Genomic DNA, 25,851 nt, shown 5'->3' on the forward strand with positions numbered 1-25,851 from the left:
TACCTTGTCACAACTTAACTGCGTAAGATATACAATCTTAACTAAGAGGATCGGGACTAGATTCTTCACTTCCATGCAATATTGAACTAAAATAAAATGTAACCGCTAATAGATATTGCCATTTTCTGGGTTTTCTATTCGGGCATCCCTCAAAACTTTTTAAAATATGTATGATAGGGAGAGATTTTCACACCCTAATAAACAATGCTTTATTCCCTCTCGAACCCATATGAGATCTCACAATTCACTCCCATTCAAGGTCCAACGTTCTTGTTGGGACATCGCTCCGTGTCCACCCCTTTTGGAAGACGTCCCAACGTCCTCGCTGGCACACCACCTTGTGTCTGGCTCTGGTACTATTTATAATAGCCCAAGCCCACCGCTAGCTAGCAGATATTGTCTTCCTTAAACTCTTCCTTTTAGAATACTCTTTAAGGTTTTTAAAACTCGTCTACCAAGGAGAACCACCCTCAAACTGATGTGGGATCTCACATAAAAATACTGTTGTATCTTTTCAAGGTAATAATACACATAATAGTTGATATAAATTATCACAATGTAGTTCGAATATCAATAAAAATGTATAAATGATGAATCGACATTTTTATTATATGGACGGTCAAAAACTAATTAAATGAATATATCTTTGGGAGTCAGATCTATTATTGAGGGATTTGAAAATGTGAATCATGTGAGGTGTCTATGGCTATGAACATGTGTTCATATTGAAGAAAGGACAAGCTTTTTAGTGCTATAAATAGCATTCCCCAAAACCCTCTTCTCCAAGCCATCTTCTCTAGCTATTCCAAATTAGAGACATACAAAATGTTTGGAATTGGGAAGAACATCGTAGAGGGAGCGTTGAATACCACCGGAGACCTTGCAGGCTCCGTCATCAATGCCGGCGGTAACATCATAGACAGAGTCACCCATCTCCGGGGAAAGAAGATCAAAGGGAAACTCATTCTTATGCGAAGCAATGTGTTGGATTTCACTGAGTTCCATTCCTCTCTTCTCGATAACTTCACGGAGCTGCTGGGCGGCGGCGTTTCTCTTCAGCTCATCAGCGCCACTCACACTTGTACTACTAACCTTCCCTTCCTCCATTCTCTCTTTTTAGTTATCTCTATTTGGTGTCCAGTTTGTAATGAATGATATCCACAGCAAATGACTCACGAGGGAAGGTCGGGAGCAAGGCGTTTTTGGAGAGGTGGCTCACTTCACTCCCGCCGCTATTCACCGGAGAATCTGTGTTTCAAATCAACTTCAATTGGGAAGATGACTTTGGATTTCCAGGAGCTTTCTACATAAGAAATGGGCATACAAGTGAGTTCTTCCTCAAGTCACTCACTCTTGAGGATGTTCCTGGCTATGGAAAGGTCCATTTCGATTGCAACTCATGGGTTTACCCTTCTGGGCGATACAAGAAAGATCGTATTTTCTTCGCTAATCATGTAATTTTTTGTTTTTCGTCTTTCTCTCTCTCTCGTCTTACTTTCGTCGAGATTTTATGTTTTTAATGGAATTATTCGTATGTAGACATGTCTTCCAAACGACACACCAGCTCCTCTTCGTAAGTATAGAGAGGAAGAGCTGTGGAATTTGAGAGGAGATGGAACGGGAGAGAGGAAGGAATGGGATAGAATTTATGACTATGATGTCTATAACGACCTTGCTGATCCAGATGATGGTGACCATCGTCCTGTTCTTGGTGGTAGCCAACAATATCCTTACCCTCGTAGAGGAAGAACTGGAAGACCACGAGCGAGAAAAGGCAAGGCTTATTGTTTTCTGAGCTTAAATTATACTTTCACGTTTATATTTAATAAATTTTTAAAGTTGAAAGACCTACTCGACATTTTAAAATCAAGGAACTTATAAAGTTGAAAGACCTGCTCGACATTTTTAAAATCAAGGAACTTATAATTTGAATCATGAAATTATATTTGTTTATTTGCAGACCACAACTACGAGAGCCGATTGTCACAAGTGATGAGCTTAGACATCTACGTACCAAAAGACGAGAATTTCGGGCACTTGAAGATGTCGGATTTCCTTGGGCATACCTTGAAAGCGGTTTCGATATCTATCAAACCAGGGCTTCAATCCATATTTGATGTAACTCCGACTGAGTTTGACAATTTTAAGGAAGTTGATGATCTCTTTCAAGGAGGGTTTCCCGTTCCATTTAATGCGTTTAAGACTCTCACTGAGGACCTCACACCACCTTTGTTCAAAGCTCTTCTTAGGAATGATGGTGAAAAATTCCTCAAATTTCCCACTCCCCAAGTTGTCAAAGGTAACAATATGGATATCTTTTTCATACAACATGTTTTTAGACCAAATTTTACTACTTTTTAGTTTATTATTGTATTGATCGTGTAATGATATGGAACAGATAACAAATCTGCATGGAGCACTGATGAAGAATTTGCAAGAGAAATGCTAGCGGGAGTCAATCCTCTAGTGATTCGTTGTCTTGAAGTAATCTTAATGCATACTCAATATCAACTCTTTCAAATCTTATTTTTTCTTTCCATTCGTTAATTCAATTTATTTTTATATTCACAGGTTTTTCCACCGATAAGTAAGCTTGACCCAAAAGTTTACGGGAATCAAAGAAGTACAATCACTGAAGAACACATAAAGAATGATTTGAACGGACTCACAGTCGATGAGGTGATTTAAATGACTTCGAAAACAAATTTGATTTTTTTCTTCTCATAGTTTAGATGAAAATAACCAAAAATGATTTGTTGTTATGTTGGATAGGCAATCAAACAAAACAAACTCTACATACTAGACCACCATGATGCGTTGATGCCATATCTTAGAAGAATAAATGCAACATCCACAAAAACATATGCCACAAGAACATTGCTCTTTTTGAAAGATGATGGGACTTTGAAGCCTTTGGTTATCGAGTTGAGCTTGCCACACCCTCAAGGAGATGAACTTGGTGCCATTAGTAAACTATACTTCCCAGCTGAAAAGGGCGTCGAAGGCTCAATTTGGCTATTGGCTAAAGCTTATGTAGGTGTAAATGATGTTGGGTATCATCAACTCATCAGCCATTGGTATGAATCTTTCTAAATAATTCTTCAATGCCAATGTATCAATTACGAGCTTACAATACCAACTCTTCTGAAATTACAGGTTGCATACTCATGCAGTACTCGAACCTTTTATTATTGCAACACATCGACAATTGAGTGTGATTCATCCAATTCATAAGCTACTCGTTCCTCATTACAAAGACACCATGTTTATTAACGCATCGGCGAGACAAGTTTTGATTAATGCGAATGGTCTGATTGAATCGACTCATTTTCCATCCAAATATGCCATGGAATTGTCATCTTACATTTACAAGGAGTGGACCTTCCCTGACCAAGCACTACCTAATAATCTCATCAAGAGGTAAATCGGTTGAACACAACTCTCTATGAGAAATACTCGCACTCTTTATTAACACAAATCAAGAAGAGATTACAAAACTCTCTCTCTCTAAGCTTTGTATTTCATGGGATGAAAAACATTGATAGGGTGGAAGGGTATTTATAGCTGACACTAACAATTTATTCCTAAAATACCTAAATCAATTTTCTAAAATGCACCGACAATTGACTCATACGATAATTTGGTTTGACTTTATTGGACTAGTGATGATATATTAACAAAATCATCTCGACATGAATTTCGTATTGACTTCCTTTGAGTTTGATTTGTGCAGAGGAATAGCCGTTGAGGACTCAAATTCTCCGCATGGACTTCGACTACTAATAAATGATTATCCATTTGCTGTCGATGGGCTTGAGATTTGGTCGGCCATCAAATCATGGGTTACAGATTATTGTTCTCTTTACTACAAAGACGACAAGGCAATCCAAAACGACTTCGAACTCCAATCTTGGTGGACTGAGCTGCGGGAGAAAGGCCACGCTGACAAGAAACACGAACCATGGTGGCCAAAAATGCAAACTTTATCCGAGCTGATCGAGTCATGCACGACCATCATATGGATCGCTTCAGCTCTCCATGCAGCGGTGAACTTTGGACAATACCCATATGGAGGCTATGTTCTCAATAGGCCAACTACAAGCCGCAGGTTCATGCCTGAAGTTGGCACCGCTGAGTATAAGGAGCTTGAGTCCAATCCTGAGAAGGCCTTCCTAAGAACAATCACCTCAGAACTACAAGCACTTATTGGTATCTCAGTCATTGAAATCTTGTCAAAGCATGCCTCTGATGAGGTGTATCTTGGGCAAAGAGCTTCCATCGAGTGGACTTCGGATAAATTTGCATTGGAAGCGTTTGAGAAATTTGGGAAAGAGCTGTTTGAAGTTGAGAATAGAATTATGCAAAGGAACCAAGATGGGAAGTTGAAGAATCGATCTGGACCTGTTAACATGCCCTACACCCTACTTGTTCCATCAAGTACGGAAGGACTCACGGCCAAAGGAATTCCGAATAGCATCTCTATCTAAGTCGTCTAATTAGTATTTCAAGGGAGTTGTGTAATTTGAAGGTCGCAAATTACGCTTTAAGCTACCCATATATGAGGAAATAAAGACCATATTGTTAGTTTAATGTAGCCTTTTAGGGTTGGATTTCGAACTCAAAGTTCATGTAGTTCGGATTACTATTTAATGAATAAAAGTTGCGTTCAGAATTAATTTCAAATTTCATTCCAATGAAAATTTAGGGTTTGAAATTATATGCTAATGATAACATCCCAACAAAATTACACTTGCAAAATCTACTTATCAAATGTCGTTGCCCAACTACTTGAAAACCAACTGATTTTGTCATATATATTTCTTATTGCAAATCTCCCTACGAGAGAATTGACTTTTATACCAAGTTGTGCAAGCTCAAGATTAAATTGAACCACCAAAGCCAACAAAATCAAATGGATTGATCATAATTCTTGAAAATATGTTTTTCAACAACAGATAAGCAAACTTGCAATGAGAAACTTATTTTCAATAATTGATGATGAATGTGAGCACGTCTAGTGGTCGATGAGGTTAAGTCTTTCACAATACCCCAAATGTCACAACCTGGCGCTCTGATACCACTTGTTGTGTCGTAATGCCACAATATTCAATATTTTGATACCACTTGTGTTGTAACGCCACAACCTTCAATGGTTTGATACCACTTGTTGTGTTGTAATGCCACAATCTTCAATGCTTTGATACCACTTGTTGAATTTGGCTACCAAAGGTTGTACCCTAATGCCACAACCAAAATGTTATGATACCCAATTGTTATTTGGAAGCAGAAGCAAGATCGATCGCACTCACATACCAACAGACAAAAATTAAACAAAGACCACAAAGATTTAGGTGGTTCAGAGAGAAGAAATCCCCCTACATCTAAGGGTGATAGCCAATCACTATAACCAAAGTGTTTACGAGTGTATCTCTCACACTTTCACACTCAAAATCTCTCAACAAAGTTCCTCCCAATTGTCTCTAGACAAATACAAAATGACTATGACTTCGCATCTAACCCAAATGCCACTAGACAAATACAACTTGGACAAGCATTTCTATAGGCATAGCAATATTAATTCTCATATATCAACCAAATATATGAGAATATAAACAAAAAAAAGGTTATGAATTTCATGACTTATGAACCAAAATGAATGAGAGTTAAGACAATACATCTTCATAAAAACTTACAACACTATAAATGAGTTGGGTCAATGCTCATAAGCTTTGCAGGTGAGCGAGGTTGACTGCTAGGGTTGGTCAAATGTTCGATGCCAAATTTGAGGCTCGATTTTCAATTTGGTTTCAAAGCTAATTGTGATGCTACTTCAATCTCATTTTTATGGTGTTTTGGGTGGTGGATTCGTGATGATTTTTTTTTCTAAAAATGTAGGGAAACAAAAGGGCATTGGATTGTTATGAAAATTTACGTAAACTATGAGCCTGAATAATTTGAGAAGAGAAAATATTGGAATCCCTTACAAATTTAAATACAAACCTTATGCAATTTATTAATAAAATATTTTCTATTTTGATGTGTCTATAATTTAGTGCAACTTATTACTGGTTTGAATTAGTCAACATATTAGTAATCGATTAATATTTGGATAATATATTAGTTATGAAATATATCTTCTTAATATTTTCCTTTGTGATTTGATGAGTAGTATATTTTATTTTATTATAAGATTTAGTTAGTTTATATTTTCATTAGTGATAGTATTAGTTCTTAGCTTAAATCCTATTTAAACGTTGTGAATATAAATGAAGATTGAACCTTCGATCATAATTCTATTTTCATTTTTAACTTTGTTTTGTTTTCTTGAGTTCCCAATTCTATTTCTCATTCTTACCTCTGATGAGTAATAATATTTTCAGATCTATTTACACCTTTTGAGTGGTAGATATTGTGTCAGTTGGTATTAGACATAAGATGGATCAAGGGTTTGATATTATTACTCAACTAGATAATAGTNAATAATAATAATAATACCAATATTCTATTAATGAACTTTATAAAATATCACACCCGCAAATAATAATAATAATAATTAAAAAAAAAAAAAAAAAACTAAAGCAAAAAACTAAAAATAAACAACTAGAACAAAATTCAAACAATGCAATGAAGTTGTGGAAAGATGTCGTGAATGAGCCAATATGCCATGAATTTGTAAGCCTTTTGAGTTAAATGGATTCCATCCCAACTAACGCGTTCATCTGGATTTGAACAAACTGATACTCCAACTCCGCACATCTTCATGAGGCTGAAGTTGTAGTCTCCTCCAATCCCGCAACATGATTTTTGCAAAGAAGTTTCATCAAACCCTAAATACAACAAACGTCAATGATTAAGATATCAATTCCTTTGTATTAAGCTAATAATAATTAAGAAAACCATACCGAGTGTAAAAGCACGACGAAGGATCCACAACAATGCATTATAGTAGTCACCATATACGATTATGGTGTGTGGATTCTCTCTCTTGAGCACTTCAATAGCTTGCTTGATTTGATCATTGTGATAAGTAGCCAGGCCATTCAAATCTTTCAAACAATGAAGTTCATCGTAAGCAGTTGTATCATTAGTTTGGAATCCAGTTAGGTAGATGGGTAAACATCCGATTGGAAAGTTTCCAGGAACAACAACTCGAGTAGCTCCGTAGCTTATCACTTTCTGCACACAAAAAACGTCAGAGATAAGTAAAAAAAAAAACCCTAATTGAAGAAGTTAAATATATACCCAAAATTACCTCAACGGCGCTTTTTATGGTTTGAACAACTTGGGGCACCATATCTTTCACCTCTGGAATAGTTTTTCCTTGGAACAACGCATAGTTATAATCGTTCCCACCGATCTCGCCCACCAAGAACAAAGCATTCCTTAATTTCTCATTGCAATCTATAAGATAGGAGCATAATACAAATTAAAATGAAGATATATAAAAGAAAATATAATTAATTGGAGAGAAATTAGAAACCTGTTTGATGGTAGCAAATGGAGTTGAAATGAGAGAACATCCAATAAAGTTGTTGGTTGAGAGAAGAGTTGGTGACCGGAGACAAGATTTGGTTTTGAGAAAGAAGTTGAGAAGACAAAGCCGTAGAACCAGCCACTGCGAAATTCACACCATGCCTTGTCGATGCATCTTTGTTCAAATAAGGGTTCACCAAGGGAAGTCCAGCATCCAAAGCTGCAAATTGAAAGGGGAATATGGCATAACATTAGACACCAATTTGGGGGGCTTGGGAATATTAGTAAAATAAAAGGTTAAAAGGAAGGGATACCAAAGTAATCGATCATAAGAAGACCATTGGAGCAGCGACCAGTGGATTTGTTGAAGAACGTTTCACCGTAAGGAAGATGAGAAAATGGGGTGTTGGGGTTTTGACGAATGAGATTTCCGGTGTCGGAAATTGAATCGCCGAGTTGGTAAATAGCGTCGAACATACAAGTTTTGAGTAGATGGGCTTTGGATGAAGGACAGCCAAGAACTGAAAGAAGAACAAGAAGAACAGCAAGAACGATAGAGGAAGGAGATTTGGTGGAAGCCGCCATTGTTGAAGGACTTCTGAATTGCAATTGGAATTGTTGAATGGTGGAAGGGTGAGAGGTTTGGTTTTATAGCTTACTATCTTTTCCTAATCCTTTTAAGGATAGGATTCCAACTTGGATTCCTTTTTAGATTTTAATTTTTATTAGTTTTGTTTTAGGAAATATAAATTCAAATATTATTTGAAAAGAAATAAAACGCTTTTGGGTTTATAAATTTAAAATAAATGTGAATTTTAAACATTTTTTAGGATAGATGAAATATCTATCAGACACAAATGAAAATGAAAGTTAAATTTATGAGACATAAAATTAAAAGATTGACTATTGAATACTAAGTTAAAAGTAAAAAGAAACTTAATAAACACTTGATCGGTTTGATTTCAAAAATCTAAGTTACAAACTTAGCCGTAGATCATTGACTATTGTTTATTGGAATGGAAAGGATCGCTACAGTTTTCTCTATCGCAATTGATAATGCAAGTTTCAATGATATAAATATTTTGAATATTACGAGAAGGATTTGAAGTTAGAATTCACTTGTCTTGGATGGAGATATATTACACATGAGGTGTTGTGCGCACGTAACTAACATAATTGTGAATGAGGAGCTTAAAAAAAATACATGACTCCATTTCTAGTTATGTTAGATCATCCGGTGAGAGATTACAAAGTTTTATAGATTGTGTTGAACAAGAAAAAATTGAATGTAAAACACTTGTTTGCTTGGATGTGGCAACTAAATGAAATTTCACTTATTTAACGCTTAATCATGCCTTACAATTTGACAAACCCTTCCAACTAGAGGAAGAATTAGATTACGTTGAGTACTTCAAAGAAATCAATAATGGAAACAAAATTATACAGTCACAACCATTGATGATTGAAAAAATCTTGTGTAAAGTTTTCGGAGGTCTTCTACGATGTCAATACAAAGATAAATGGTTCGTTATATGTGACTTCTAATTTTTATTTTCATGAATTTTGGGGCATTCAATAATTTTTAATTGAGTGGAGTTCGAATATGAACTATGCATTAAGTAATATGAGTTCAAATGTGAACTCCAGACTGATAATTCGGCTGATTCGGCTTAGGTCTGATACGCTCGGACCATTTTCTACTAGTTTCAACTCTTCGTAAGCTTTAAGGTTAGTATGACAACATTTTAGCTGATTAGTTTAAAATTTTTGTAGTCAAGTTTACATATTATTTTATGTAAAATTAAGTTTAGCTAGTTTAAATTATTTAGAGTCAAGTTTGCATTATTTTATGCAAAATTATGCTTAGCTAGTTTAAATTATTTGGAGCCAAGTTTAAATTATTTTATTTTATGCCAATTTAGTTTTAGCTAGTTTAAATTATTTGGAGCCGAAGTTTAAATTATTTTATGCAAATTTAGTTTTAGCTAGTTTAAATTATTAAAACCAGGTTTAAATTATTGTATGTAAAATTAGGTTAGTTTAAATTATTAGAAATAAGTTTAAGTTAGAGAGGCTCAGTGAAATAGACATGTCTGTGAAGATGCGGACTAATAAGTGGTTCAACTATCGGTCGGAAGAATTGTTTGATGTATGATGATACGTGTCCAGTGACCCTGCACGTGTCATATATGTGATATATCTTATGATATGATATGTGTTGTTTTATGATATGCTTTATGATAGGCCAAGATATGCCAAATAACATAGTGTTATAAATGAAATGTAAATTCATATTACGATGGAAAATGTTATGATATGAAATGCTATAATATACTATGATATGAATATGTTTGGCATCGACACGTTATAACATGCTATGATATGTATTAAAATGAGGAATTTTACAATTCACAACCCCTAAGCTATGATGTAAAAGTTATGTTATGAATGAAATGATTTATGAAAGTTTGTGCATGCATATTAGCGAGTGTAGCATGTGAGGAATGATACGAGTTAATCTGCATGATTTATTTATGATAGAAAGTATGGGGACCTCATGCATAATTGTATATTCACGTACATCGGATACTTCTCTTTTATGATAAGCGCGTTCACTATGAGACTGAAATGACCATCATGCTTGGCATGGTGCATGACGGTCGTTGTACTTTCTGTTAGGATCGCACAATAGCGCACATATTCGATCAATATGAACCCAAAGAAATAGGAGAGAGACATGCAAGGAGATAGACTTGATTTTGAAGCACTCTCAGCAACAGCAACCATGTTCATACACTCTGCATTGGTGCATGAGGTTCTAGATTTTGTGCCACGTGCTACCACCGTAACAACCTTCACAATCTTCCACAAATTCTTTCCAAACTCCATTACATAATCTGTGTTATCCAATTGACCAATAGAGACTAGGTTCTTCTGGAGACAAGGATTATATCTAACATCCTTTGATATCCATTGATTTCTTGTGCGAGTTTTTATGTAGACATCCCTCTTTCCATCAATCTTCAAGGCTTTGTTGTCAGTAAGATACGCCTCCTCCAAACTTTCAGACTTGAAATTCAGAACAACTCTTTATTTTGAGACGAATGAAAAGATACACGTGAATCCAAAATCCAGAATTCAATTGGACTATCCACTCTGATGATTAAAGCATCCCTAATATCTTCTGATTTGCTGAAATATTTTTCCTCCTTCTCATCCTTTTCTCTTTTTTCCTTCCCCATTCTTAGAAATCCTAGTTAAGTGTCGTCGGTACTTTTCGAGTACAAGAAATTATAAATTGTTGAGTCATTCGAGTAACCTTAATCAAATTATCTTGTTGAATGACTCGAATCATAAGTTTAGAAACGAGTTTACTTTACTTCTAATCTTGATAAATTTTCTTTAGGTTGATTCCTTATCATTCTTGGAGTTCTTAGATAATTTAGATCTAAAGGTTTCTTCTTTAACAAAGTTATTAAATCACTTTGAATGAAATCCCAAGAGTTTCATAACAGGTTCTTTCCCGACTCAAGATAGCTTCAAAGAAAATGGTAAAAAAAAAAAACAATAGAACAAATATGAGAAATGAGTAATTGTTGGGTCTCAAACATAGTAGAGAAAAGAAATTGAAGAGTGAGATGATCAATAAAATGTAATAAATGTTTTGTCCAAACTTTTTAAATTTTTTTTTTTTTTTTTTTTTTTGGAGAGATTAAGGTTACTCGTGTTACTTCTAAAAGTTTACGGGTATTTTTTTAAAATGAGATACCAACTGTTTCATTTATATACTGATATAAAAGTATTTTTAATATTTTTTTTTAGTTTATTGGTATCAATGAAATTTTTGAAACTTAAATAGTATTTTTATAATTTCTTTCAATCGAGAGTATCAATAACCACCTTTAAACTAATTTTTTATATATTTTGTAAAATTTAAGGATTTTTTTTTTTTTTTTTAACTAATGGTATGGGGATTTTTTAAAAAAAAAAATCCTTAAAATTAAGGGTAAATTAGTAAAAAGCCCATTAAATTATAACAAATATGTAAATTAGTAAGATTGGGCCCATTACGGTAAAAAGCCCAAATCCCATGGGTCTCAACCAATTAAGCCCAAACTATTTTCGTTGGGCTTGGGCCCAATGGACAGAAAAGGACCGGTTGTTGAGTATCCGTCAGCACCAGAGAAAGTCCGTCCCTCTGCAAATCCAAGCATCGTCTTCTTTCTTCGAGTCTGTGAATTGGAATTTGCACCGAAGGAGTTCAAAAATGGCGCAAAGGACGAATAATATAAATATTTGGCACTTATTCATTCTGCTAAATTTCAATCTGCTGCTTCCCTTTTCATCTGGTAAACTGATTTTCTTTCTTCCGCGATTCCCTTCTTCGACTGTTCTGCAACATAGTTTCTTTACGAGTCCTGTTTTCATTTTAGATTCATTACAAAATGATTCATAATCGTGTCGAATTGAAATAAATTAGGTGTTTATTTTGATTGTTGTGCCTGATTTCCGGAGATTGCTGCTGGGTTTTGACTCTGCGAGTTGCGCTCTGATCTTACGAGATTTTTTGGATGCAATGAAGTTTTTGATTCCTTATTTTGTGTAATTTTTTGACAAATTAGATGTTTTTCTTTCCAATTTATCAACTCTTTTGTTTCATATCTGGAAACATGGTTGTTTTTCTAAATCTCTGGAATCAGCCTTCTATCAATGAGTATTGATCGGTGAGTGAAGAATTTTCTTTTCTTGTAGAACACAAAACTTTATGGCAGTTTCTTCTTTCATGTGAATTTATTGGTTGACTTGGTTGTATGAGTTTGGATGAACTTGGCTGTATGTTTGTCTCATATCTAAGTTGAATAAGTCTTTTTCTTTTCATCATATTGAATTAAGAATCTATTTTTCAGTGCTTCACTTCCATGCGTATTTGTAATTTGGTTTGGTAGACATAGCTATGTAGAATTTTTCATTTCTTTTCTACTTTATACAGGGAATGACTTGTATCACATTAATAGTTAACGTATGGATTGTAAGGAATACTAATTTACCTCTTCTTTTTTGTTGCAAATAGGACTTGATTTACAAATTGTGTTTTTCTTGTAGGTGAATCAAATGATGTCTGCATTTCGCAAGGTGGTCGTTTCCCACCCTTCTCATTGGAAGGAAAACCTCCGAAAAAGGTTAGCAAAGCACAAGATTTGACGCTTTGTCGAGTCTTCCGAAAGAGGACTTGCTGTGGTGTAGCCCAAACGCACGCGGCTTTGCTTTCTGTTAGGAGGCTGGCTTCGACAGGGGAAGGCAACCAAGAATGCTTGCAATTATGGGAACTTCTGGAGTGCTCAATTTGTGATCCACAAGTTGGCGTTCGACCGGGACCTCCTCTAATATGTGCCTCTTTCTGCAACAGAGTCTTCAAAGCTTGCTCTGATGCTTACTTTTCTGTTGATGCTAAAATGCAGGTGAGCATTTTTTTTTTTTTTTTTTTTTTTGGCTGGTTATGCCTTACACAAAGAGGTTTGGAGTATGAAATAACCTTGACCAACGAGGTTTCTAAAACTGATCGTCTTGATGGCACATAGATCTTGACACTCATTTTACAAGGAAAAAGGGAAAATATGTCTAATTACTGGTAAAACTTTGGATTAGCTTTAAATCTGGTCTCTAAGCAGTAACAACATGCGTATTTAATTCTTGAACTTAGGATTATGCTTCTATTTAGTATGTTCTTTGAATGCCATCGACAAAACATTGACATTGACATACCATCAGCCTATTTAGTTGTCTAGCACATCATTCCAACTCAGTAGATGTTTATCTGATAGGCAGGCCTCATTTGTATTCCATTAATGCTATTAACTTTATGGACTAATTAAACACAATGTTCAGTTGAGGAATGAAATTGATGCGTTAGGCTGACTTTCATGTGTGATGGTGTGTAATTTTTATTGTTATTTTCACAACATAATATGGTTGGAAATTCATTGAAGTTATATTAGTTTGTTTTTACCATTTTTCTTCATGCACGATTTTCTTTTAACTAACGAGAAGTAGAAGTATGAACTTGAGCCTTGGCCGCAAGGCGAGAATAAGAATACTTCCTGATTAGATTTTATGGTTCAGGTTCTAGCACCATGTGGAGTGAATGACTTTGTGTGTGGCAGGGCTTCCGAATGGGTCTCGAATGGCACGGAGCTTTGCAGCGCTGCAGGTTTTTCAGTTAAAATTTCTGATGAAGAAGCCTCTTGCTATGGTAGTAAAGCCAGACTAGACTCCATTGCTAATTCGTGGAAGACTTCACCATCTGTAGTGTCATCACAAAGAACAGGTTACTTGGGTTTCTGGGAGGCTTTCCAGCAATGGGTGAAAGAAATGAGTTTTCATGAACGGGTTTCGTGGCTGATCGGGTCCATGGTGTTTTCAGCAGGGCTTCTGTTTGCAAGGTTGGGGAATCTAAACATCTTCATTACATGGTCTTTTATTTTCCAAGACTTGAATACAGTCCGTTTTATAAGTTTGTTGATCGCTATGCTTTTGGTTTTAGCTTCTATAAGATAATTGTGCTTGTTTTCTCATAATTTCTTAGTCATAGTTCCTCGTTCGTAAACATTTGAATTCTTCGAAAAATTCGAAAAACAAAAATAAGTTTTTAAAAGCTATTGTCTCAGTTTTCAAATTGGCTTCGATTTCAAAAACATTATTGAAACAAAAAGGTGGAAAGGAAGGAGTTAAAGACCCAAAATGTTCTAGCACCTTTTTTTTTTTTTCATCTGTTCTATTCTTATATTGTATATAATGCAGCAAAAGGCAAAGTCATAGCCAGCGCCAGAAATATGCCGCTATTCAACGAGCAACGAAGAAAATTGAAGCAAATATGAGTCCGAGTTCTCTTGGTACTCAAGGAATCAGGAGAGGAAGTAGAAGATGACTGACACCTATGCCAATTTATGAGGTAAACTATGCCTCTTTTCCATTAACTTTCTTTTAAAAGAAAAAGGAAAAATCAGACCTTCGATGCTTTTTCACTCGTCTCTTCGTTGTACTCGTCTTCTCCCGCTTATATTCATTGAGGTTCACCATTTGTAGAAAAAAAAAAAAAAAAAAAAAAAGACTCAGCTGTCCAACAAGTTCTGATGCTTGAAAAGTAGCAGCCATGGTTGCTCTTCCATTTGAATGAAAGAAAGAAGATAACAATGGAGTTATATGTAGTTGTACAATTGTAGGAAGAACTGGATAATGTGATAATTTCTCTTGAATAGTGTATTAAGATTAATCTCCTAAAGAATTTTGGTGAGCATAACAGTTTGTTGATATGGAGTGATGAAGCAGCTTCTTTAACTTGGGTGAATTCTGTAATGTAGTTTTGATATTTATTTGATTGCTTTCTTCCCCTTCCTGTTTCTTTGGAGAATGGTGGGACGTTGGATCATCCAACACAGTTTTTGTTACAGTTTCAGATGGAAATTCTTGAATGTTTACTGTGTTTGTTCAACAAACTTTTGTTGTTTTTCCAAAACTATGATCAAAAGACATTTATAGCAAGTTCCAGATATTCTCCCCGGTCTCCACATTCATAGGATGTCTACCATAGCTATATCTAGAGATATGTTCATGGAACCGTGCGGAGCGCTGCGAGTTGCGAGGAATGTAGCATATTCCAGGTATTCCCTCACACCTCCATATTCGTTGGATGTCCCTTATAACAGATTAGGCTATAGTTAGCTGTAGTTAGAGAGATGTCCACGAGACAGAAAGGAGATGAAAAAGGCTAAGAGGAATTTTCCCCTGCTATAGTTAGAGATGTCCACGAGACAGAATGGAGATGAAAAAGGCTAAGAGGAATTTTCCCCTGCTATAGTTAGAGATGTCCACGAGACAGAAAGGAGATGAAAAAGGCTAAGAGGAATTTTCCCCTGCTATAGTTAGAGATGTCCACGAGACAGAATGGAGATGAAAAAGGCCAAGAGGAATTTACCAGATATTCACGAGACTGAATGGAGATGAAAAAGGCCAAGAGAAATTTACCATATTCTATATATTCCCTCACGACCCATATCCTTAAACTTTTTATTAAACTTTTATTAAAAAGTTTAAAAATAATCTATAAAGTGTCATTATCATTTATATATTGACAGTAAGATTTCTTTTTTTTTTTTTTTTTAAGAAACAAAGGACGGTACTGCTAATTTTAAATTTTCATAAATATTTTTTAAATGNAGTAAGATTTTTTTTTTTTTTTTTTTTTAAGAAACAAAGGACGGTACTGCTAATTTTAAATTTTCATAAATATTTTTTAAATGTAGGAATATTTTTTTGACTCGAAATATATTATATATTTTTGAAACAAAAATATTTTTGAAAATTTTTAAAGGTTTAAAAGTATTTTTGAGATAAAATAGTATTATTATTAATTTAGTTTTAATTATTATTTTTTAATTCAGAAAATGGAGAGATTTGAACCGGATATTATAACATTAGAAATTCACTCAATCACTTATGATCACCATGGAAGAAGCAATCTCTTTCTAAGTCATTTCAGGACGAACCATTTGCTTTCATCTTTACACACACACACACACCTTCTGCACTCCAATTAGCGAAGCCATTGGAGACCATTCAAATCTACCACCCGGGACGGGGACATACTCGATTTTTACAGCTTCGATCGACAGACCTCCGACATGGTCATTACAATCTTAAAAACTATGAAGTGCAGAACACGAACGACTCTGTCGTCCCCAACACCGCTCGAGCTTGATTTTCATCTTCTAAGGATTGACAAGGAACTCCTCCAAGTAATCAAGTTCTTCCAAGTTTGGGAGGCTGTTCAACAAAAGATACAGAACTTTCAATACAACAGTCTTAACAATGCTAGACCGAAAACGAATGGAAAATGGCAGATGAAGATGTTCGCTTGTTCGGTATCGTACCTTCTTAAGAATTATTCCCGAACTGCTTCCTTCTGCTCTTTGCTCGGGTTTCAATATTTCAAATGAACAAACTAGAGACTCATCAACGCTCAATAGAGCACCTGCATTGTCGAACTCTCCGCCGTAGTTCGGAGCAGAAAATATGGTCACCAACCTTCTTTTGGCAAAGAATTCATACCCATCCTCCACCACCTGTGTAATAAAATGAAAAGAACTCAAAAATCTAAAGAGCTGGGTAAGAACTACGAAGCACAAAGCGAATGAGAGAGCTGAGATGCTCGAAACCGTAACAATTTCGAAACGAATTACACAAGACAACCAAATAGACTGCTGTATTTGAATCATAGACAACTTCCAGGGCATCCTAGTTGTTAGATCACAAGAACGATTTTCGTAACGATGATAACAAAATGAAAGATGGAAATATTTGCAATTTATACTCGTGCACGTTAACAATCTCGATGAACTTCAACAAAATGCACACTGTCAACACCTCGAAATAGAAACGGATATAAAGAATTGGTATTAAACTTCAGGGAAGAGCATTTTACCTGATGACCACGACAAATGAGATCGAGGTCATTCTTATCTAAGAATTCAACCACTCGATCTGATCCAAAAGTACAAGAAACGCCCCGATCACTATCTGCCCATCCCTGAATGCTAGGATCAGGATCAGACCAAAGCAGATCACATAGAAGACCGTTGTCGGGGATCTCGGTAGGCCTTGGAAGTTGCGTAATCTGATCCAAACTTTTCAAATCTGGAGATAGTCCTCCATGCATACAGAGGATCTTACCATCAATAAGTCCAGCCACAGGCAAGCAGTTGAAACAATCAGTAAATATTTTCCAAAGCCGAACGTTAAACCTCCTTTTACATTCATCGTAGAAACCATAGACTCGATTGATCTTTGCATCTTCGTGGTTCCCTCTCAAGAGAAATACTTTATTTGGGTGTCTTATTTTATACGCCAAAAGTAAACATATCGTTTCCAAACTTTGCTTCCCTCGGTCGACATAATCGCCAAGAAAAAGATAATTTGCAGAAGGAGGGTACCCACCATATTCAAATAGTCTAAGAAGATCTTTGTATTGACCATGTATATCACCTGGAAACACCCAGCAGAGCACAGATTTAACAAGAGGCAGCATATGAAATAACGTTATAATTCATAAGAATTGGACGTCGTTTATTCATCATTTCAAGCTCGTTTCGTAGTTTATACAAGAAAGCTCAAATACCAAACCAAAAGAAGAAAATTGTATCAAAACTCCATCAAAATCATGGCATCATTTCATTTCTAAGCGCAAACTAAACATAGATCGAGCCTACCGAGTACCAGTTCGTCGATTCTACCAACTCCATAGCCGAAGCTTTTGCAAGCCACACTGAACCATACGTTAACTCTAAGCGCAAACTAAACATAGATCGAGCCTACCGAGTACCAGTTTGTTGATTCTACCAACTCCATAGCCTAAGCATTTGCAAGCCACACTGAACCATATGTTAACTCTAAGCGCAAAACAAACATAGATCGAGCCTACCGAGTACCAGTTTGTCGATTCTACCAACTCCAAACACGAAAACCTTTAAAACCCACCAAAGTGTACACGAACTCTTTCAAATCATAGTCTCATAAACCAAATAAAGATCATACAAACTTGAACTACAATTCCAGAAACTCAAGCTAATCAAAATCCCAAGCCATACGTTGAAGCAACAATTTGAACTACAATTAACCATAGACTTAGGTAAGATTGTCCAAAGCAGCATTAGAAAACATTACAATCCAGAAATGAAAGAAACAGAAGAAGAGAGAGAATCAAACTTACCACAGATACGAATAGGAGCATTAAGGCGGAGGAGATTTGGTTGAGAGAGGAAAATTTGCCTGGCGTTGACACAGAGATGGCGGATTTCAGCCTCTGAAAGCTGAACCTGTTTGCCGCCTCTACCTTCCAACAGCCTTCTAATTATGTCATCCAAAACCCCCTTTTCCATTCCTTCCATTGTCATCATCCTTCTTCTACACAGTCTCCTCCAAGATTCACACCAGAAAGCCCTAGAACTTCCTCTAATGGCTCAACTTAACCTGTTTATAGAAGGAATTTGGGTCTTCAAAAGAGGGGAAATGAATATTGGCTGTTTCAAGTCGAAGGAAGATCAAAAGGGTATCCTCCAAATTGGAGAAAATTAAACACCCAACTCTTCAAAAGAGACGAGAGAATCAAATCAAAGTCGAAACAATGAATCCACACAACAAAACAAGAAGAATAAGAACAAGAAGAACAAGAAGAAAAGCCCCCTGGATGGAAAGAGTATCAAAAATAGGTCAACACAAAGCAGCCAAGCAACGATTACACGAATGATTCCGATTCACACAACCTCGGGCACTAGAGAGAGAGATATTTACAGACAAATTTGATAGAATCAAGCTCTGAAGATGGATGGACTTTAGGGATAAGGAGTTTCTCCTTTATCTTGCATCTGTTTTTTCTAGTTGAAATCTTCAAATGATGGCTGACCCGCGCAGGATAGCAAATTGACGCACGCAGCATGATTTGGAATTTGGAATTTGGACATGGAATGTGTTCTGTTCTGAATTGGTTTCCATTATTACTACGAATTTCCCCAAGGACTAAATGTTCATAGTTCATACCAATCCGATAAGTCTATAAATTAATAAATATTCTCTTTTAGAAAGATTCAAATTCACCAAGAATCTTCATTTAAAAATGAGAATTTGAGAATTTGAGAATCCTCCTTGATGAATATTCCCACAGAAAAATCTACTTGAGATCTCGATCATGGATCATGTATGAAATTTTATGACCCAAACTTGAATGAAAAATGATTTTCGAAGCAAATATGAACGCGACTAGACCTTACATACATACCCATTAGAGATTGTATTAAGACCTATAAAAACCTGCAACTAGACCTTACATACCCAATTTCGAACGCGAAAAATTCTATTCGAAGCGTTAGATGAAAAAATTGAGTCACGTGCAATATTTTCAACTAATTTGTGAGAAATGTTCAAATTTTATGTGTTAAGAAGAAAAACACCCTCAAGTGGTTTCGTTCACGAACCATTTTCTATAGAGATACTAATGGAAACTTTTTATGTTTTCCAAACATTCTCGATTGGAACATTCAAAAAAGCATCTTTTTCAATCATTAATGTACGATAAGTAATTTTCCTTAGAATTTTTTATAATCAACTCATATCTCCGGTGAAGACTTTTACATTTCTTTAATCTATAACAAATCAATTTTTAAAATCGATCCATAATTAACGTAATAATTACCGACTTAATTATAGTTCGAGTTCATGATAATAAAAAAAAAATTATATTTCTTTACACGTACTTGAGCACCACTAACTTCAATTAATTACATTAAAACTCCAGGGATGAAAAATAACCATATCTTCATTAATATGGGGAATGGGATAAAAGGAATAAAAATAAATAAAATTATCTTTTTTTTTTTTTTTTTTTGGCAAATTGGGAAAACCGCGTTTTTTGAACAATTCCTTTAATGCAAGCCCAATTAGTAGCAACTAACAAATCAATAAATGCCACGTGTGAATTTGCCAATGGCCGACTCTTTTAAATACTATATAATAATTCTTTTTCTATAATTTTCTCTAGAAAACTAATATTAAAGTAAAAGATATTAGCTTTTGAAAAATTACCTATTAAAATTATTAATTCCTAAATTTTAAAATTTTAAACCACTTTAACCAGTATTAAGTCGATAATTAATGAATATAATTAGCAAAATATGACCAATAAATAACAGAAAAAAAAAGTGAATAAACTAACCTATGTCCAATCTTAATCAATATTACCAATGGAGAAATGCATTAAAAGATGGTTTGTTGTTGCATCTAAAGAAAAGTTTGATCATATCTTTATTCCTTTTTCTTTTTTCTTTTTGTATCACTTCGAAAGTTAAATAGGAATTTTTTTAACGCTTTAGAGAAAATGAGAAATTCTAATTTAACACCTAGAAAACTGTCTAAATACATGTCTCCATAATTTCCACCGTATATTTGAAATCAATATTGTGCCAGAGACATTGCTTTAGCTTACCTGAATCGAAGGATGATATAAAATCAGTCTGTTTCCAGCAGACTATCCATAGTTAGTGACACATTCGTCATAGTTAGAAACTCCAGCTCCATTTCACGGCCACGTTCGATATCGTCGCTATCATCAGTATCGCCACTATCATCAATATCACTATCATCAATATCGTCTCTATCATCCATAAGAGAAAATAAGAGAACCCTTGGGTCAAAAAACTTGCAGGAGGCTTCATATTTTACATAATTGGGATGGTATTATTGTTAAAGATTTCAACTGAGCTAAGCAAATATTTCCTCACTTTAAGAACTAAATGATATTACGCATCTATGCCCGAGGGAGATGGGAGACACCTTGTACAAACAAAATTATGCTTCTCATTCTACCACAAATTTCAATTCCAATGAAACCATGCTTTCAAAAGGAATGATTAAATTCTATTGGCTTTACAACACATCTGCACGTTGAATACTGAAAAAAAGAACAAGGCATTTGAGTTTGCAAAAAGGAGAAACAATAGGCTTACTTGCTATGAATGAAGAGTAGATCTGAGAGGGGATTTAGAGTTCATCAACAGCTTTGATGCCAGCTCCTTTGTCCCAATCCTCCGGGGAAGCCACTTCAGCCATAATCTTCTCCTGACCTCGCCAAAGAATCTGGAGACATATTGCCAACTTAGATTTATAATCTACAGGCATAAGCAACGAGGCAAGCGCATCGTGTTACAACCCAAAAAAAAAAAATCTGTGCGTTAATTTACCTTGTCGATAACTCCAAATTCTTTTGCTTTTATTGCGTCCATGTAGAATGGTCTTTTCATCGCATTAGCTACTGTCTCTAGTGACTGACAATATTAAGATTGTATAAGGAATTATATGGAATGTCGTGTCTGGAGTTCATAGAAAAAAGTAGAAACAAATGTTGTCTAGGCTTACATTTCCAGTGTGCTTTGCTAGGAGTTCCACTAGTGTGTCCCTGTTTGTTATCACCTGAAAGACGAGATGAAATACACAGCTCAACTTATATCCTTGTAAGGGGGAAATTCCCTTGAAACTTTTTGGGAATAAGATACAAATCTACCAGTTAATTCCAATTCACTCGATATATGACGATGTGCAAATCGTCATTGCAAAAAAATAAAATAAATAACTGTGGTTACTTGATTGAGACTTTGAATAGTTCCTTTTCGAATACTTGAATCGAAGTGCTAAGAGCTCCATCAAAAATCAGTGTCATAGAAACTGAGTTCTACTTCAAATAAATTATCAAGCAATAGAAGGATCTGGACCTCTTTTGCGCGAATCAGAACGTCACTAGCAGGCATCAAACCAGATGAAGGGACACGAGGCTGCTGTATCATGGCTGGAATGAATTCGAGGGAAAATTTGATTATTCTATACGAGAAAGTATAGTTACCAATTCAAAAACAGAAAGTAACGTGCCAAAAGCATCAAACCTTTGGAATGTGGCATCATAAAACGTCTGCCTTTAGTTCCTGCAGCAAGCAATAGACAAGCTTGACCTATGGCAGCTCCGACAGTCAATGTGTGTATCTGTATGAGATATTTGGTATCATGTTTTACAAATGGAAAGATGATAAAATTTTCACAAAACCAGCAAGAGATTCAAACAACAAAAGCATAATTATTTCCAAGGACACTACCTACATTACAGAAATATTTTCTTTCAATCTTTTTTACAAAATTAAAATTATTAGTCTGGAGCAAAAGAGGTCAATCAGCATGTCATTTCTCAGGCCAGTTGTTGCACCTACAACACTAGAAATTTTAAGTGCCTACCATATGTGGACATGACCAGAGAGTCCATACCCTAGGTGCAGTGATAACTTACACTAAGATACCAATCAATGAGATTAACCAGTAATTCCGGACTCCACAATGCATCTAGTTGTCATCTTGCCAGCAAAAGAATAGTAGGAATGAACGGAATGGTTTCACAAGAAAACACACCTCGTTTTTTAACTGCATCATAGCATCATAGATAGCAAAACCCTCTGTCTCCATCGCGACCTGAATGCCAAATAATTTAATATGTTGACAAAAGGATGACAAACGAATAAATGCCATTCCAAACCGAACAAGATATAATGCAGCATCATAAAACCCATTTCCACAATCAAATTAATAAGCTAGCTCGTGAAACAGAAAGACCCATCATCCCTCCATTACCATATTTTGCAATATTCATCTAAACCATCCGTATTTGTACAAACCCACTTTCCTAAATTTAAATAGTGGGCTAGCAAGTGGAAACCATACCCTCTCTGTTCCATACTCGGATAATGTCGTGAAAAATCTATATCTTTTCATGAACAGATCTCATAACATTGTGAAAGACTCATCACCTCTGTAACATCATCAGCAGAGCTTGCGAAAGACACAGTTCCATCTCCATGCTATTGTTGATGGAGAGTACTTTGTCAGGAAGAAAAAATTGTTCTACCATTGATCTACTGAGGTCGATGAACCTTTCTTTTTTTTATTATTACAGTAATTTTTGTGTTAGGTACTAATTGAAGTAAACTACCTGATTCAGGTATTACTGTTCTCGGAATACTAACCCACGCCCAATTACACATATTTAGGATCAAGAAGCTATCCTAAGAATTACAATTAAACATATTTTTGGAAATGCAAAATCTAGAAACTACAATCACATTTTTTATTGTTTTCATATAAAGATTGAGCCGTCATTGACAAAAAAAAAAAAAAAAAAATGAAAGATTATAAAGGGAATTCAAAAAAACCAGCCCAAAAGGAGCCAAGCTACAAAATATGGCTCCAATCAAGCAAGCAAACTTTTGGCCAAGCTAAAGAAGAGCGCTACAATCTCATTTGGAGAGAGGAATAATATAAAGTTTAAAAGATTGTTTTTCTTGATTTTGGATTGAGAACAAAATGAATGCTTTAATACTTCCCTCACTTGTGGACCTGAAAATTTTTTAAAAGACCCAACAAGCAGAAATCAAAATGAGATGGGGAGGAAATGACAATATAGGGATTTGAACGAGAGACTTCCACCTCTCATACTATGTTAAGTTACCACAGAACCCAAAAACTTAAGTTGATAGGGAAGAAAATTTAATGATGGAATCATATCAAATATTCGTATCTACAGACAATTATTTGGATATTGGGAAAAAAAAAAGAACATACTTCTAGTGTCAAATCAGAATCAACTAGGACAAAAATAAAGCATCGGATCGAAATCTTCTTTGATGTCAAGGTAATACCCTGAAATTTCTAACGGCAGGCAGAAGATTTTATAAAGCAAGAAGAAGATATGCATGCTTTTAACAGCTGAATTTGACTCGTTTCATGTAGCTGAATAATTTCAAAGCTTACAGTTTCACCATCATCACGAGTTGTTCCTGAGGAGTTTATATAAATATATATTGGTTCTTTTGGATCCATCCATTGCAAGTACATCAGTTGAGCAATAACTAGCTCCGTGACAGCTGGAACCAACTGAGAGTAGAAATGATTGAATGAAGAGGGATCAGATACTATGGTATTCTCTACACAAGTAGCTGAAAGCTTCTTTTAAAAGACAGTTAAAAACTGCTCAGAACGTTGACACAATAGTTTTAAACCATTTAGAATCAATTATGCCTTAGAAAAAAAACCATGTTACACTTATATTGTGAATGGCTATTTCATAGGGGCTTATGCAACTCGAGAGGAAAGAAACGAAAATCATTCTACAGTGTATAGAGCACTTGAAAAAAAAATTTGCTAAGCTTCAAAATCAGTAGCTGAATGAGGTCATAAAATCTGTTTTAATAGGATCACGATACCAAAGTACCCCAACACAACTTAATTAACACTTTCAGTTCAATCAACAAGGTTCGTGAAAAAAACTTAACATCACTCATTCTTGAACTACAATTTCCTACACTCTGTAGGCCTCTAAAGATATACGATATGCAATTATGAGAGGCACCTTTACAGCGTGCATTAGTTAAAACGTTTAAATTTTATACAATTTTAAAGAACATGCTTCATTTTTTTCATTCAATGTAACTACTCGACTATAAGATATTGAAAAAATCGTGGTAAATTCCCCCTTAATATTAGTTGAATAGTTCCTCGAAAAAACAAGTTAAAACGTATAGCACAGCAGTAACACTAATTCAATCACTTACAGGCATTCCGATGTAAACAATTCTTCCATGAAGTAACAGAGACGGCAAGTCAGGCGGAGGCCTCCTCGACCTATGCTCGTTGTAGGAAACTGATCTTTCGACCTTATCCAATAAGAAAATCACCAAATTCACAACATTAGCTACAAAACAAAGCTTAATTTAAATAAAACTCCGTTTCCAAACAGAAAATCATATAAACACCAGCAAGAACAAAAAACGCATATGAAATTAAGCAAGGGACAGCTTACTTACTTGGGCAGGCGCAGCCATGAGCTGAGGAGAATCAAAAATATCCAAATATGGAAGAGAATCGGAATTTCCAGGGCGGCTTAGCAACGTTTCAGGTGAGGTTGAAGCTACTGAAGCGAGCTTCGAAAGAAATGGATCCTTTGGGTTTATCGGAGGTAAAGGGATTTTCGCTTTGCTTGTAGCGTTCATGCTGCAACAAGTCCTGAAATTGATCCCTCTAGGGAGACGTGATGAGGAAGATGGAACCGCCATAGCCATGGGTTTCTGCAAGCTAACAGCCATGGGGAGCTTCATCCCGGTGGCCATTTTCTAGGATTTTAGCTTCTTCTCGAGTTTTCAGAGACGTGAAAATTGTAAGGAGTAGAATTCCCCCCTGATTAATAGAGGAGAAATGTCCAAATGGGCGGAAATTTGGGCCGTATAAAATGAGGGAGGCCCAACAATTTCATGGCCCAATTAGTTGTTATATGACAAATAACCTATTTTCACACCTATATTTAATTTTCCATTTTGAATTTTTTTTCTTTTGTAATATACAATTTTCATTCAAAGATAAATATTTCAAATATTTATGATAAATATTATTTTTTAAAAATATATTGTTTGAATGATGATTTTCAAAACCAATATTTATCATAAATACTAAAATAAATACACTCGAGCATATATTCTATCTACTAAGATTTTTCCGTTCTATTGTATTTATCTCGTTACCTCAAAAATTAACCTAATAAACTCCAATTATTATGTCCCTTTTGCAACCTAACCATCTTAAGATATTACATTGAATTTTTCTCACGTATTGTTGAATACAAAAGTACAACATAAATTATCAAAACTACCCTTCAAGTAGATATCCTTCGAATTTCAAAATAATTGGAACAAAACGGTGTGGTAGTGAAATTCAAGTTTTCATTCTAGAAGTCTCAATTTTTATCCA

The 25,851-nt window shown here is 35.2% G+C and overlaps 5 protein-coding genes across 8 annotated transcripts; 2 read left to right on the forward strand and 3 right to left on the reverse strand.

Moving 5' to 3' along the window:
• Positions 1–768: 768 nt before the first annotated feature.
• Positions 769–4,557, forward strand: LOC111450394 (linoleate 9S-lipoxygenase 6-like). Its single transcript, XM_023090489.1, has 9 exons — positions 769–1,081; positions 1,165–1,454; positions 1,540–1,774; positions 1,961–2,299; positions 2,399–2,484; positions 2,572–2,679; positions 2,773–3,077; positions 3,157–3,420; positions 3,734–4,557. The coding sequence occupies exons 1-9, from the start codon at positions 826–828 to the stop codon at positions 4,485–4,487; spliced, it is 2,637 nt and encodes an 878-aa protein (XP_022946257.1). The 5' UTR covers positions 769–825; the 3' UTR covers positions 4,488–4,557.
• Positions 4,558–6,601: 2,044 nt separating this feature from the next.
• On the reverse strand, positions 6,602–7,983 carry LOC111450703 (acetylajmalan esterase-like). Its single transcript, XM_023090943.1, has 5 exons — positions 7,788–7,983; positions 7,481–7,693; positions 7,253–7,401; positions 6,903–7,176; positions 6,602–6,827 (listed from the first exon to the last, which is right to left on the reverse strand). The coding sequence occupies exons 1-5, from the start codon at positions 7,948–7,950 to the stop codon at positions 6,613–6,615; spliced, it is 1,014 nt and encodes a 337-aa protein (XP_022946711.1). The 5' UTR covers positions 7,951–7,983; the 3' UTR covers positions 6,602–6,612.
• Positions 7,984–11,657: 3,674 nt separating this feature from the next.
• On the forward strand, positions 11,658–14,843 carry LOC111450855. 2 transcript variants are annotated; one of them, XM_023091148.1, is made up of 5 exons: positions 11,658–11,822; positions 12,577–12,932; positions 13,594–13,913; positions 14,272–14,427; positions 14,566–14,843. In XM_023091148.1, the coding sequence occupies exons 1-4, from the start codon at positions 11,741–11,743 to the stop codon at positions 14,396–14,398; spliced, it is 885 nt and encodes a 294-aa protein (XP_022946916.1). In that variant the 5' UTR covers positions 11,658–11,740; the 3' UTR covers positions 14,399–14,427; positions 14,566–14,843. The 2 variants fall into 2 exon arrangements, with proteins under 2 accessions (XP_022946916.1, XP_022946915.1); XM_023091147.1 differs by having other exon boundaries at positions 14,272–14,843.
• Positions 14,844–15,920: 1,077 nt separating this feature from the next.
• On the reverse strand, positions 15,921–19,027 carry LOC111450598 (serine/threonine-protein phosphatase PP1). Of its 2 annotated transcripts, XM_023090809.1 has the most exons (5): positions 18,889–19,027; positions 18,236–18,495; positions 16,952–17,511; positions 16,401–16,592; positions 15,921–16,293 (listed from the first exon to the last, which is right to left on the reverse strand). In XM_023090809.1, exons 2-5 carry the CDS (start codon positions 18,420–18,422, stop codon positions 16,270–16,272), a joined length of 963 nt encoding a protein of 320 aa, XP_022946577.1. In that variant the 5' UTR covers positions 18,423–18,495; positions 18,889–19,027; the 3' UTR covers positions 15,921–16,269. The 2 variants fall into 2 exon arrangements, with proteins under 2 accessions (XP_022946577.1, XP_022946576.1); XM_023090808.1 differs by lacking the exon at positions 18,889–19,027 and having other exon boundaries at positions 18,236–18,880.
• Positions 19,028–20,394: 1,367 nt separating this feature from the next.
• On the reverse strand, positions 20,395–25,262 carry LOC111450387 (ATP-dependent Clp protease proteolytic subunit-related protein 3, chloroplastic). 2 transcript variants are annotated; one of them, XM_023090479.1, is made up of 10 exons: positions 24,915–25,262; positions 24,663–24,764; positions 23,863–23,985; positions 22,468–22,527; positions 21,954–22,050; positions 21,786–21,859; positions 21,433–21,486; positions 21,258–21,341; positions 21,024–21,153; positions 20,395–20,638 (listed from the first exon to the last, which is right to left on the reverse strand). In XM_023090479.1, the coding sequence occupies exons 1-9, from the start codon at positions 25,215–25,217 to the stop codon at positions 21,058–21,060; spliced, it is 993 nt and encodes a 330-aa protein (XP_022946247.1). In that variant the 5' UTR covers positions 25,218–25,262; the 3' UTR covers positions 20,395–20,638; positions 21,024–21,057. The 2 variants fall into 2 exon arrangements, with proteins under 2 accessions (XP_022946247.1, XP_022946246.1); XM_023090478.1 differs by having other exon boundaries at positions 20,395–20,671.
• Positions 25,263–25,851: the final 589 nt, after the last annotated feature.

This window comes from Cucurbita moschata, unplaced genomic scaffold (assembly GCF_002738365.1).
Source record: "Cucurbita moschata cultivar Rifu unplaced genomic scaffold, Cmos_1.0 Cmo_Scf00012, whole genome shotgun sequence".
Classification (NCBI taxonomy): domain Eukaryota; kingdom Viridiplantae; phylum Streptophyta; class Magnoliopsida; order Cucurbitales; family Cucurbitaceae; genus Cucurbita; species Cucurbita moschata.